The sequence below is a fragment of the Gossypium arboreum genome, chromosome 13, assembly GCF_025698485.1.
Source record: "Gossypium arboreum isolate Shixiya-1 chromosome 13, ASM2569848v2, whole genome shotgun sequence".
Taxonomy (NCBI): Eukaryota; Viridiplantae; Streptophyta; class Magnoliopsida; order Malvales; family Malvaceae; genus Gossypium; species Gossypium arboreum.
This window is the reverse complement of record NC_069082.1, coordinates 110,970,051-110,985,122: the sequence shown is the minus strand read 5'-3', so window position 1 is coordinate 110,985,122 and position 15,072 is coordinate 110,970,051. Positions and strand designations below refer to the sequence as shown.

The 15,072-nt window shown below is 33.3% G+C and overlaps 2 protein-coding genes across 4 annotated transcripts; one reads left to right on the top strand and one right to left on the bottom strand.

Moving 5' to 3' along the window:
- Window positions 1–9,220: 9,220 nt before the first annotated feature.
- Window positions 9,221–14,385, top strand: LOC108464041 (calcium-dependent protein kinase 33). 2 transcript variants are annotated; one of them, XM_053023938.1, is made up of 9 exons: window positions 9,221–9,311; window positions 9,695–10,442; window positions 11,589–11,732; window positions 11,850–12,002; window positions 12,167–12,282; window positions 12,523–12,690; window positions 12,949–13,076; window positions 13,348–13,447; window positions 13,525–14,385. In XM_053023938.1, exons 1-9 carry the CDS (start codon window positions 9,282–9,284, stop codon window positions 13,594–13,596), a joined length of 1,659 nt encoding a protein of 552 aa, XP_052879898.1. In that variant the 5' UTR covers window positions 9,221–9,281; the 3' UTR covers window positions 13,597–14,385. The 2 variants fall into 2 exon arrangements, with proteins under 2 accessions (XP_052879898.1, XP_052879899.1); XM_053023939.1 differs by having other exon boundaries at window positions 9,221–9,316.
- LOC108464042 (protein translation factor SUI1 homolog) lies at window positions 14,063–15,026 on the bottom strand. 2 transcript variants are annotated; one of them, XM_017764113.2, is made up of 2 exons: window positions 14,867–15,026; window positions 14,063–14,592 (listed from the first exon to the last, which is right to left on the bottom strand). In XM_017764113.2, the coding sequence occupies exon 2, from the start codon at window positions 14,525–14,527 to the stop codon at window positions 14,189–14,191; it is 339 nt and encodes a 112-aa protein (XP_017619602.1). In that variant the 5' UTR covers window positions 14,528–14,592; window positions 14,867–15,026; the 3' UTR covers window positions 14,063–14,188. The 2 variants fall into 2 exon arrangements, with proteins under 2 accessions (XP_017619602.1, XP_052879900.1); XM_053023940.1 differs by having other exon boundaries at window positions 14,063–14,606; window positions 14,867–14,979.
- Between the last annotated feature and the right edge of the window lie 46 nt (window positions 15,027–15,072).

Sequence of the window (15,072 nt, the reverse complement as noted above, 5' to 3'; positions counted from 1 at the left end):
ACCACAAACAAAACCGGTGCACCCAAAGGAGAAAAAATCGGTCGTGCGAAACCTCTATCTGTCAATTCTTGCAACTGGGTTTTCAACTCTTTTGATTCGGTCGGTGCTATTCTATACGGAGCTATCGAAATTGGAGTTGTCCCTGGTACTAATTCAATGTCAAACTCTACCTCTCAGATCGGTGGCAAACCCAATAATTCTTCAGGAAACACATCCGAATACTCGCACACAACTGGTATTGATTCAATCTTCTTTTCGGTCACTTTAAAATCGAGTACATAGGCAAAGTAAGCTTCACAACTCTTTCTCACATATTTCTGAGCTAACATCGAAGAAATCACTTCCGGTAAATCATTCAGATCATTAGACTCAATCCAAATTATTTCATCATTTTGGCATCATAAATCAACAATCTTCCTTTTGCAGTTCACAATAGCATCATGCAACGTTAGCCAATCCAGGCCCAGAATTATATCAAATTCATCGAATGTCAACAACATCAAATCAGCCAGAAAACATAAATCTCGAATCATCAACGGATAATTCTTACATACTTTATCAATCAAGACAAACCAGCCTAAAGGGTTTGATACTCTAATCACAAACTTAGTAAACTCTACAGGCATAGTCTTACTGGATACTAAAGTCTCATATACTTAATAATGAGTCGATTCAGGATCAATCAATGCAACAACACTAGTATCATAGAGAGTGAAAGTACCGGTAATTACATCTGGAGATAAAACTTCTTCACGAGTACGGATAGCATAAGCTCTGGTAGGTGCGCGAGCCTCAGATCTAACAGCCATGTTTTTAGTTCCCCTCTGGCTGCCACTCACATTACCCGTGTTCCTAGGTGGTTTGCCTCGAGCTGACATGTTACTTGGTCTCGTATTCTGCACTATGTTTTGCTCAGCTAACTCAAGGCATTCACAAATGAAGTGATCCATCGATCCACATTTAAAACAAGCCCGATCATTCAATATACAATTGTCGGGATGTCATTTACCGAAATGTTTGCACTTAGGTTGGTTCGATCGGATGCTACCAACAGTAGCTACTGAAGTAGCTCTCAAGCTCACGGGTGGTATGTCTCGATTCCATCTAGAATTACCCACAGTAGCCTTTGAAAGGCTGAAATCATCCCGAAATTTTTTTTATGCCGACTGAAATGACTTACTCGATGATCTCTTTCGTAAATCTCTAGCTTCTAAATTGGCTTTTCTTTTCTTTTTCCCGAGCTCTTCGGCTTTGCATGCTCACTCCACAAGTACAACGAACTCTTTTATTTTGAGAATCCCAACTAGTAGTTTAATGTCTTTATTCAGTCCATCTTCAAATCTTTTACACATTATAGCTTCAGTCAAAACACATTCCCAGGCATATCTGCTGAGTCTCACAAATTCCCATTTATATTTGGTTACAATCATACGACCCTATTTCAACTCGAGGAATTTTTTACGTTTTTGATCAATGAATCACTGACTGATGTATTTCTTACGGAATTCAGTCTGAAAGAACTCCCAGGTAACCCGTTCTTTTGGAACCACCGATACTAATGTTTCCACCAGTGATACGCAAAATCTCGAAGCAAAGATACAACACATTTAATACACTCACCAGGGGTACATAATAGCTCATCAAACACACGGATAGTATTATCAAGCCAGAATTCAGCTCGCTCAGCATCGTCATCAACAGTGTCTTTAAATTCTTTAGCATCGTCATCAACAGTGTCTTTGAATTCTTTAGTCTCGTGTTTTCTGATTTTATCAACTGAGGGCTTATTTAATCTCATCGAATCAATAACTTGAGGTATTACAGGTATCTGAGGAGGATTAGGCAGGGTTGGAAGTTGTTGAGCAGTCGGATTTGTATGAATATATTATATGAACCATTCGTTCATCATCTGGAAGACGGCTTGTTTAGCCTCTCCCTCGTGGCTACCCGTAATAGGTCTAGAATCAGATTGTACTGCCCCATTGAACGGGAGCGGGTGCATTACTTTCCACGTCATTTTGTTACGACTCGATCGGGATTCATTTATTACACGAAAACACAATTTAATTGTCAAGAATCATCACACTATCGCAGTATATCAATATGGCATGTATAGCTAGACTCATATGCGCTATGTTAGTCCTAGAATCGATTAAATCGTAGCTCTGATACCAATCAAATGTATCACCCTAACTCGTATCTATCGCCATAATAGGGTTACGAGGCATTATCAATCATATCACAACTCAAACAGACATTCATTACATTCCATACTTCGAAATTCATCCACATTTAAAACACTTATCTCATTCAAAAAAATTTAGAAACTTTAATACTATTACAAATTTTATCATTTGATACTTAAAAATAATCAAACATGTGTAGTTAATTAACATATACTGAGCATGTGACAAGATATTTATTTCAATACTTAAATATCAGACATACCACTTCGAAATCAATACACATGCACATTTTAAAACCAAATGAGCCATATTACACAACTTAATATCCACACACATATGTAATATTAGCAATAGTCAATATGAACAAATATACCCATTTTCTCATTACAAATTTTTTTTTACACATATGTACTTATCAATTGAGCCATATTCAAACTCCTAAATCAAACATATCACTTTACAAGTACATTATAGTTCTATTAGTTGAACTTATTGTTTAAATATTATGGCATTAAAACTCCTATAATAAAATCATTCATGTAATCAAACCAAATTATCTTATTCCATAACCGAATATATACCTATACACGTACATTATAATAGTTCAAATAATCAACCAATCATTCATGACACAAATATTTTCCTTGCCATTACAAACCGAATCATATGCAAACATGTCATATGCATTGTTTATAAATATATTCAATTACTTATCTTTAGCCGAATATAAACGTAATATTTTACACTTTTAAATATTTCATTATAAGCTAACTAAAGCATACCTAAATTATAATCCTCAATTACCATTTGAAATTATACTAAAACTCTTAACCAAAACAGTCAAGTAGTATATTCATTTCTTACCTTCACTAACCGAACCTAATAGCCAAATACCAACAATGACATATACATTACTTAACCAATTTAATACATACCAAATACCGAATATACATTCATTCGTTATCTCATTACCAAACCGAATTATAAGTCCAAACATCACATCAAACACATCAAAGAAAAACACATATTCTAAATTAAGCTAATCTCATGGCCTAATATGCATCATGCCTTACATTACTCATTACCGAATCACCAAAAACCAAACACATCAAACATATTAACCATGAACATATATAACCGAACTTAAGCATAAAGATTAAGCCATTTTCACATGGCCTAATATATACAACTCAAAATCAAACATAATATAACAAGCATATACATGCCATATGTTCAAAGTTTCAAACTTATAAAATACCGAAATAATGATCAATAGTGTGACGAACTTCCTTGACGATCCCCGAGCTCGTAACTAGCTTTCCAAAATCTATAAAACAATGAACGACCAACACACAGTAAGCTTAAATAGCTTAGTAAGTCATAAGTAATTAAATCATTTCAATGACATACATAATTCAATTAAACTAGGTCAAATCATGCAAACCTTAACCACATATACATTTATCATACTTGCAAATGCATATATCAACACATGAACATTAGCATTATATTATCACTTGGCCGAATATGAACAATCACATGTACATATGAGTCAATTTTCATATCATGCATAGTTTATTTCATCATTTCAATTACTAAACTTACTTTACTTTCATATTTATTTAACTTCACACGTACCTGAACCATTTAGCTTGTTTTCACATTCGATCTTAACTCGATATTGCCCGTTGAACCATTTGGAATCGATAATGATACTCGAATAACTCAAAAATCTCATACAATGCCAATGTCCCAAACGTGGTCTTACATGTAATCAACAATCGATGCCACTATCCTAGACAGGGTCTTACATGTAAATCATAAATCGATGCCAACGTACCAGACGTGGTCTTACACAAAATTACATATCGGAATCCTATGTCATGACATATGTATCCTAACTATTCCTAAGGTTCGTACGAGACTTTTAGACGTCGTAATTCGATCTATTCAAGCTCGTATGTAATGCTCCCATGCTTAATTCAATTTAACATATACACATACATTTGTAATAATTCAATTCGGCACTTATAAAATATATACATTCGAATTTAATGACATTTATAAAAAGGACCCCACATTATAAAGAACATAGCAATTTAACACTTTAACAAATAGCTAGCCAATTTATGCGATTAAGTCCTTTTATTAAATCAAACACTCAAACAATAATATTAAATCACGAAAATTTCACACATGTAAGTTAACATGCTATAGACACCAAAAATAATATTAAAATATTTTTTACTTGAATTTGTGGTCCCGAAACCACTGTTCTGAATAGGGTCTAAACCGGTCTGTTACATCACATGTGTGTTTATTATCGACTCGCAACCTGGCGTTTACGAGACTACTTGCTCAAATAATTCGATTAAGAGCACAATTTCCAGATTATGCAATCAAAACTATTCGTCTTGATAATGCTAGTGATTTTACATCCCAAGCTTTTAATGATTATTGTATGTCAATTGGGATAAAAGTTGAACATCCTGTAGCTCATGTTTATACACAAAACGATTTAGCTAAATCATTTATCAAATGCCTCCAACTAATAGCTCAACCATTGCTCACGAGAACAAAACTCCTTATTACAGCTTGGGGATATGCTATTTTGCATGCAGCAGCACTTGTGCACTTAAGGCCAACAAGTTATAATAAGTACTCCCCATTACAATTGGCTTTTGGTTAGGAGCCAAATATTTCCCATCTTAGAATTTTTGGATGTGCAGTATATGTTCCAATTGCTCCACCACAACGCACAAAGATGGGTTCTCAAAGGAGGTTGGGAATATATGTTGGTTATGAATCTCCTTCTATAATTAAATATGTTGAACCACTAACTGGAAATTTATTTACTGCACGATTTATTGATTGTCATTTTGATGAAAAAACATTCCCAACATTAGGGGAAGAAAAAAAAAACTGGTAAAAGAAATTACATGGAATGGATCATCATTATCTCAATTAGATCCTCGTACAAGTCAATGTGAACAAGAAGTTCAAAGGATTATACATTTGCAAAACATTGCCAATCAACTGCTAGGTTCATTTACTGACCTAAAGAGAATTACAAAATCTCACATACCAGCTGAAAAATGCTCTAATACAAATTGATATCCCAATAAGGCAAATTGTTAGTGCAAAAGAAAGTAATCCACACCTGAAGCGTGGAAGGCCAACCGGTTCCAAAGATAAAAATCCTCGTAAAAGGGAAGAAGCAATTATTCAAGATGGTAATATTGTGGAGGCAAGTGCCTAGAAGAGGCTAAAGATATAACTAATCAAAAAAACCCCAGAAGAGGTTCAGCTACCTGAAAATGGTGATAACGAAGAAATCTCAATAAGTTATGTTACTTCAAGAAAAAAGATGGAACCAAAAAAATATAGTTGCCGGCAACAATTTTGCTTATAATGTTGCTATTGAAATAGCAAAAAAAAATGAGAATCTTGAGCCTAAATCTATTGAGGAATGTAGAAATAGAAGAGATTGGCCAAAATGGAAAAAACGCAATTCAAGTAGAATAAAATTCACTTTCTAAACGTGAGGTTTTTGTACATATAGTCCAAACCCCTAAATATGTAAAGCCGATAGGATATAAATGGATATTTGTATAAAAACGAAATGAGAAAAATGAAGTCGTAACATATAAATCACGAATTGTAGCACAAGGATTTTTGCAAAGACTCGGCATTGATTATGGAGAGACATATTCTCCTGTGGTGGATGCAATCACGTTTAGATACCTTATTAGTCTAGCAGTATGTGAAAAACTTAACATGTGTCTAATAGATGTTGTTACAGCCTATTTGTATGGAACACTTGATAGTGAAATTTATATGAAAATCCCAGAAAGATTTAAAATCCCTGAAGGATATAGAGTTTTTCGTGAACATTGCTCAATCAAATTAAAGAAAACTTTATATGGATTAAAACAATCTGGACATATGTGGTCCAATCGTCTTAGTTAATATTTGTTAAAAGAAGGTTATAAAAACAATCTAATCTGCCCATGTGTTTTTATAAAAAGGTCTGAATCAAACTTTATGATAATTGCTATTTATGTTGATGATCTAAACATTATTGGAACTCCTGAAGAGCTTCAAAATGCAATAAGTTATTTAAAGAAAGAATTTGAGATAAAAGATCTTGGAAAAACAAAATTTTGTCTTTGCCTGCAGATCGAGCATTTAAAAGATAGAATTCATGTCCATCAGTCAACTTATACGAAAAAGATCTTAAATAAATTTTATATGGATAAATTACATCCATTGAGTACCCCGATGGTTGTACGATCGTTAGATGTGAATAAAGATTAATTTTATCCTTGTGAGAATGATGAAGAGTTTCTTAATCCTGCAAACAACACAAGACCTGATATAGCTTTTGCTGTAAACTTGTTAACAAGATTTAGTTCTTCTCCAACATGTAGACATTGAAATGAAATTAAACATGGATTTAGATATCTTAGAGGGACCATTGATATGGGGTTATTTTATTCAAATGATTCAAAGCCCCTATTAGTTGGTTATGCTGATGCTAGATATTTATCGGATCCACATAAAGGTCAATCTTAAATGGGATATTTAGTTACATGTGGAGGTACTGCCATATCACGGCGTTCGACAAAGCAAACATTAGCTGCTGCCTTTTCAAATCATGCTGAAATAATTGCAATGCATGAGGCAAGCCGAGAGTGTGTTTGGCTAAGGTTATTAACCCAACATATCCAGAAGATATGTAATTTGCCTTTACAGGAAAATATGCCAACTATCTTATACGAAGATAATACAACATGTATAGCTCAATTAAAGGGGTTATATCAAAGGTGACAGAACGAAACATATTTCACCAAAATTATTCTTCACTCATGATCTTGAGAAGAAAGGTAACATAGAAGTTCAAAAAATTCGTTCTAATGATAATTTAGCAGATCTTTTTACCAAGGCATTGAGAACTTCAACATTTGAAAGACTACGAAACAATATTGGAATGCGTTGACTCAAAGATATAATATGATGTCGTCATTAGGGGGAATCTAAAACACGTTGTACTCTTTTCCTTTAACTAAGGTTTTGTCCCACTGGATTTTCCTGGTAAAGGTTTTTAACGAGGTAACTTGTAATAGGAGATTGTGTACTCTTTTTCCTTCATTAAGTTTTTATCCCATAGGGTTTTTCCTAATAAAGGTTTTAATGAGCACTGTTTTCTTTAATGGACATCTAAGGGGGAGTGTTATAAATAAATGTGAATGTCCATATTTTAACCCCCCTCCATTTATGAGGTAAAACCTCCCATTCATTATGCAATGTTTAATATATGCGTTAATGAAGCACTTAAGTAAGCTTTATTTATGGTATTGCATTGAATGTTAATTACTTATAAATTATAAATAGAATCCTTACGAATGAAATAAAAATGAAAAAATTCTCTTGTATTTTCATCTACTTTTATTTATTATTTTATTAATTTTTCTATAATATTTAGATTTTTTGACATTTAAGCAAAAAAAATCTAAAAGAACGATCAAAAGGATCTTGAAAAGAAATTTTAAAATATAATAAAATAATTATAAAAATTCCAAACAATATGAAAAATAATAAAAGCTCTAAAATTTTAAAAACAAGAAATGAAAATTTTGAAAATAATAAAAGATTTAATAAAAATTTTAATCGAAGTAAATAATTTGCCTGATTGATTGATGCATCTGTTAAAAGATGGTAAGCCCTTTTAGAAGGTTTTTTAGGTTACCATAAATGTTGACTTGTGCACCAAACAGATTTTAAAGGAGGTTTAATTTTTTAAAAAATGTAAGTTTATGTTTTTGTAATAGAATTATGAATATGTAATATTACGGGGTGAAATGTTTGATATTATATTGTTTGGTTAATTTGATAGATTAAATGTTTATTTTATGGAATATAAATATTTTCAGTATAATCATTACGAGGTTATAAATAAAAATGGATTAATATCAAACTATCTCCTTCAAAACCAATCAACACCATTTTTATTTTTTAAAGGCTTTTTGGTAAAATAAGCTTTCCAACTTTTTTTTACCTAATTAAATCGTATAAAATTGATTAAATAAGCATTTGTTAATGACCACGTCAACATTGATGTTGATGTGGTAGTGCCACATCATTGTTGATGGTGTGTAAAAATATCACATCATTGTTATGTTAATAAAAATAAAAAATAATTTTTTAAATAATTATACAATGAATTAGTTGTTTAATTCATTCTAAAATTATAAAAATATAAAAATAATTAAAATTTATAAAAATTATTAGAAATTAACTTAAAAACATAAAATTTTATAAAAATAAATTATCTTTTATAAAAATTATATTTCTCCTTTTATTAAATTATTTGACTAATATAACTTATGTAAATTGAAAAATATAACAAAAATTGTTAATCTTAATTTTATAATATAAGTTGTTGATTTTTTATATTTAAAATGTAAAATTAATAAATTTTGTAAAAATTATTTTTTAATTAATTTCTAATAAATATTATAAAATTTAATAAATTTTTTTATTTTTATAATTTTAGAATATATCCAGATAAATGGAAGTTCATATTTCAATCAACTTGGACAATTATTTGTTTAGATTTATTGTGTACTTATTTTTAAAATATTCAGTATTGATATGGTGTCTATTACTAGTTGCGTCAGCGTTATCATTAAATACTAATGATTAACATTAGCCATAAGGATTAGCTTTGTTAATTTAGAGCTCAATTAAGTACAAAATGTTCGAAGAACTTAATTGATTTTTAGAAAATTTTAATTATTTTTATAAATTTTAGAATTATTGTTAAGAATAATTTTAAAATTATTGAAATAATATTTCAATTATGATCAAATTAATTATTACCTCTTTGAATTAACATGTCACTGTAGAAAGTTATTGGAAAAGTGATCAAAATTTAATAATTTAATAACATTAGTGACTATCATATAATTTTTAAAAATTGAGGGTTAAAAACATAATTTTAAATAAAATTTAAGGAGTATAGGTTCTAGTTTACGGCAACAATGTGCAAATTGCGTCGTATAAAAAAATTTCAATTGTTTCAAACAGAACTCCATGGTTGACCAACCCTGCAAGCAAGGCAAGGCAAGGCAAGCCTTCCTTTTTTGTTTTGTCACAATAGTCATCGCGTTACAGCTAGAAACTTCAGATTTGATTTGATCTGCTTTTACCCTTAAAAACCCTCACTTTGTAATCACAAGCCTAAAGTTGTATTCTTTTTTCATTACATCCCTCAGCATATTCTCAGTCTCATCTTGGTTTTTGGTTTTTCTTCTTTTGTTAGTGCGAAAACATTAACCTTTTATTTATTTATTTAAGTTTTTGTTTTTTCTTTTTCTTTTTGAATCTGGTTCTTTTTCTTTCAAAGTGGATCAACTGAATTTTGATCCAGTTTCTTCATCTAGGTCCTTTTTTATTTTCAATCCAAATTCAGTCCCTTTTTTTTCAATCTTGGTTAACTTTGGCAGTTTCAAGTAAAACCAGATATGGGTGGTTGCCTCACAAAAAACAAAGATCCAATGCCCCAACATAATGGCTATAGATCAGGAGCAACAACTACAGCTGCTGTTCATCAACAAAGATACCAGGACACTGTTAGGCCTGCACCAATTCAACCCCGGGTCTACCACATCCCTCAAAAGCCAGGGACTCAAACACCATGGAAGCCTGCTGTTCCAGCACCAAGTCCCAAGCCTGCCCCTAATATTGACACAATCCTAGGCAAACCATTTGAAGACATAAGGATGCATTACACAATTGGTAAAGAACTGGGAAAAGGTCAGTTTGGTGTAACTTATCATTGTACCGAGAATTCAACTGGTAAACAATATGCTTGCAAGACTATATCCAAGAGGAAGCTAGTGAGAAAGAATGATAAGGAAGATATGAAAAGGGAGATACAAATTATGCAACATTTGAGTGGACAACCGAATATTGTTGAGTTTAAGGGTGCTTATGAGGATAAGCAATCTGTTCACCTTGTGATGGAATTATGTGCTGGTGGTGAATTGTTTGATAGGATTATTGCTAAGGGGCACTATAGTGAAAGGGCAGCGGCTTCTATATGTAGGGCTATTGTTAATGTTGTCCATGCTTGCCATTTTATGGGTGTGATGCATAGGGACCTTAAGCCTGAGAACTTCTTGTTGTCTAGTAAGGGTGAGAATGCCCTTTTGAAGGCCACCGATTTCGGGTTGTCAGTGTTCATTGAAGAGGGTAAATTATTGTCAATCTTTTATATTTTGATCATTTTCGCATCGAATTAATTATTTTAATTTGCATGAGTTTGATGCAGATTCTTCGTGTTTTAGTTGTTCTGCTTGTGGATCTTTAGTCTGTCTTAACTGATGTCCTTTTTCAATGCAATTTCCCATAGCCAGAGCTTGGCAGACATTGTATTTTGTCATGTTAGAATGACCGTCATATTTGATCTTGTCTTGTCTTGTTGTGTTGAGTTTTGCTTTAAACTGCTGGCCAGAAACATGCTGGTAACTGCCTCAGCTTTTTAGGCTAGTAGTCCATAGTAAGATGTCGTATGCGAAATATGTATAAGATGTGATTGCTTTGAATTAGTCATATTTGGGACGCACTGCATCAATGACATGGAGCCTTAACCATTAAAGTTATATACAGTTAGTTTGTTTTGGACATATTAGTCTGAAGTCTTAACTCCTAAGTCTTCTTGTGGAAGATTCTAAGTTTTTACCTAACCCCTAAATAATATTGTGACTATTGAAAGAAGAATAAAGTCCGTTAAGCTAAATTATATTCGAATGTCATTGTTAAGATGTCATTTGCTTTATTTTATTCACAATTTATTTGGTTACCTATATGATATTTTGACTATAGCATCTTAAAATATCAACCTTTTCTCTTTGGAGCTTCATTTGTTACTAAATAAAAACCGAAACTTGACAGTAACTGCGACTTTTTTTAGCTTCCAGCATTTTCATTGTGGTTGCCTCTATATTTATGCTGTAATCTTCATACTTATTTTGCGTTGAAAAAGTTTCAAAGATGCACAGAGGAAGGGCAAATTTCAGAAATATTGTTTGAAACTAGTTCTCTCTATATCCTGTAAACTGAATTGGAAGAATAAGTTTCATTTACTTGATGGTGGAATTTGACCTCAATAACCATGTGAAGGTTGCACAACATTTATCTTTTATTGAGTATAAACTTGCATGTAAAAACACAATTACAATAGGATGCCTGTATTCACATGCTTATTCACAGTAACATGTATTATGCTTGAAGGTGAACTCTATGTAGAATGAGGGGAAAGAAAAGAATTTCATGTTCTATCATGCTGTGATATAACTACTATCCTTCTTTCCTGATTGTTTTTGACGCGTTTGGCAGGTAAGGTTTATCAGGACATAGTTGGGAGTGCTTTCTATGTTGCTCCTGAGGTTTTACTGCGTAAATATGGGAAGGAGATCGATATTTGGAGTGCAGGAGTTATACTGTATATCTTACTCAGTGGTGTGCCTCCATTTTGGGCAGGTAAAACTTAAGGTTACTCGTGGGAATCCTAAGCTGTCATTTTATAAACTGCCTTTGAATTTCAAAACTGCTATTTCATTGTTGGTAAATAATTTTGATGAATGTTTTTCCTTGCAGAAACTGAGAAGGGAATATTTGATGCTATTTTGGAAGGAGAAATTGACTTTGAAAGTCAGCCATGGCCATCTATTTCGGACAGTGCCAAGGACCTAGTCTGCAGGATGTTAACACAGGACCCGAAAAAGCGGATTACTTCTACTCAAGTCCTAGGTAGTTATTTTCAGCAGCCTTTATTTTTTTGTTGGGCATTTATTGAAGTAGTTAATCTCGGTTACAACAGTGCAAAATTACACCATATATGCACGTCAAACTTATGAGTTAATATAGTTCATCTCAAGCTCAAGTCAGAGATTGAAATTCTGTGGTTTATGCAGAGCATCCGTGGATAAGAGAAGGTGGAAATGCATCGGACAAGCCACTAGACAGTGCGGTCCTTTCTAGAATGAAGCAATTCAGAAGAATGAACAAACTTAAGCAACTTGCCTTAAAGGTAAGTTTATATTGATTTATACGGTATCATTTCTTTCTTTTGGAACTTGGTAGGAAAATTGAGAGAGAGAGAGAGAGAGAGAGGCATGTGAATCATTAGTCGAGATATGAGCTGTTTTGATATATGAGAGCAAATTAGCAAGGCATTTTTGCAATCCCCTGTTATTCTAATGCTAATGTGTGACCTGACTCGAACAACCTAATTTAGTTGCTATCTGATAACAAGCCCGGTGGATTATAGGTCATTGCAGAAAATCTTTCCACAGAAGAAATCCAAGGCCTGAAGCAGATGTTTGCAAACATCGATACTGACAACAGTGGCACAATCACGTATGATGAACTTAAGACTGGATTAGCTCGACTGGGATCTAAGCTCACAGAGACTGAAGTTCAGCAGCTGATGGAAGCTGTAAGTTATCATTTAAATCTATAACATCTGGATCCTTGTTTTAATCTATATCATACACAAACTATGTTTTACTTGGACTACGTGTGACTGTTGGATAGGGGAATATTAAATATTTTGTACATTTTCCCCTGTATTTGAAGGATCCTTGAAGGGTCATCTCTTCATATGTATGCCCTGATATACGTTAGGCAAGGGTATTTCAAGAAAAATGAAGAGCTCTAACAATATAGACCTACTAACCTCGGTTTTATTTTGCAGGCTGATGTGGATGGAAATGGTACCATTGACTATATCGAATTTATCACAGCTACAATGCACAGACATAGGCTTGAAAGAGATGAAGATTTGTATAAAGCTTTTCAACATTTTGATAAGGACAATAGTGGGTGAGATATCCGTACTCTGTATAAAATTCATCATCTGACTTCTATTTTTTCATGGACATGACATAGGGATGAGGATGTGACCCTCCAAATGCTTCTAAACACGTGAAAGAACTTCAAAGAATGTTGAACACGTATTGATATCCAACACACATACCCAAGCCTGAGTGACATAGGATTCGATTGCTCTGAATCAGTTGTAGTTGGGGCACACTACATCAATTACATGGGAGATATGGATATGTCAATAACTTGTTTGTGAAACGTTTTGCAGGCATATCACAAGAGATGAACTCGAAGCTGCCATGAAAGAATATGGAATGGGTGACGATGACACAATCAAGGAAATCATATCTGAAGTCGACACCGATAATGTAAACTCCATTTCTATCACTCAAAAGTTTATTTCAATTTTCAGCACGGTTCATCGATTCTCATTCCTTCTTTACAGGATGGTAAAATCAACTACGAGGAGTTCCGTGATATGATGAGAAGTGGAACCCAGCATGGGCAGCTATTTTAGATTTTCAAGACTAGAATTGCAGCAAAAAACAACAGTTGGCTTTTAAGAGATTTGGAGATTTCCACCACATAAGTGTGGTTTTTTCTTTTTTTTTTTTTTTTGAGGGGGGGGGAGGGGGGTTCTTTTTTCTTCATTTTGAGTGTAATATATTGCATATAGATATTCAATCGGATTTTGAGAGGGGAGATTGTTTTGCTTATATATATTTTTCCTTGTTTCTTCAGTTCGGGTTTTCGCCAGAGCGTTGAACTAAAAACCTCATAGGATACCTGGCAGTTCACATACAGTACACTTGTTTTAAACTAAAAACCTCATAGGATACCTGGTAGTTCACATACAGTACACTTGTTTTATATGCATACTATTAAACTCCGACTATCTTTCTCTACTGTCCATATTCAACATATCTCCGGTTATGGAAATTTAGATATGAAAAGAAAATAAGGATATTTGTGTAAGGCAAAGATTGAAAGCAAATAAATGACCATTATTTATTATAAATGAAACTGAAACTCCAACATCATATTCCATTAGGGTTCTTCCCACACACCAGAGGTATTAAAATCAAAAGACATGACATCCCTAAAACCACTCAAAAACCATGAATCTTGATTTGCTCTTTCTTCACTATTCCAGCATTAACAAGGAAGTGTGCTACTTTCTTCCGCTGATCACCTTGTAATTGAATGATTTTGCCCAGCTCTTTGTCGTGCACAACATTCCCGTTACAGCAGAACTCCTTTTTAAGAGACTTAAGGATCTTATCGGAACTCAGTTCTTGTTTCAGACCTTCAACAGTTGTCAAGCTTTTCCTGCCATTCCTCTGTTGGATTCGGATATGAACATAGTCTTTGGTTCCTGTTCTTCCGAATTCCTCGGCCTCCGCAAAAGGATCAAAAGTAGTTGGGATTTGAATGCCTAACTCAACCATGTACTTCGTTAAATAAGAACTTTGATCGATCTGGACTTGCTTGTCTTGTTCCTCGAGCGAGTGGTCTGCATCAAAGTACCTTAAATTGTTAGAACATCAGCAAGTATTATACAACTTGTTAAGAACCAACCAACTTAGATACAAACACAGATCTAAACAACGGCATAAAGTGGTTCATCTTGCAAAAGAGAATAACACCAAGTTTTGCAATGAACAAAGCAAAGACAAAAACATCCAGAAGAAACCATTAATCCAATCCTTAGATAACAAGACAAGACATGCTAAAAGAATTCCCAGAGACAAAAACAAGAAAAAAGAGTATTGGATTAGAAACCGAACCTTGAGAGAGAACTAGGAGAGTTGTTGGAATTGATAGGATGAGGAAAGAAGAGAAAGGAAGATGGTATTTATATAGGAAGGTGAAAGACGGTTAAAGCCCGCGGCGTACAGTGGTTAAGGATATGTACGTAGAGATTGATTGGTGAACCGTAGATTTCCAGATTTAGATTAATGAAAGCGTAATGTATTGGAGAAATAAATAACCC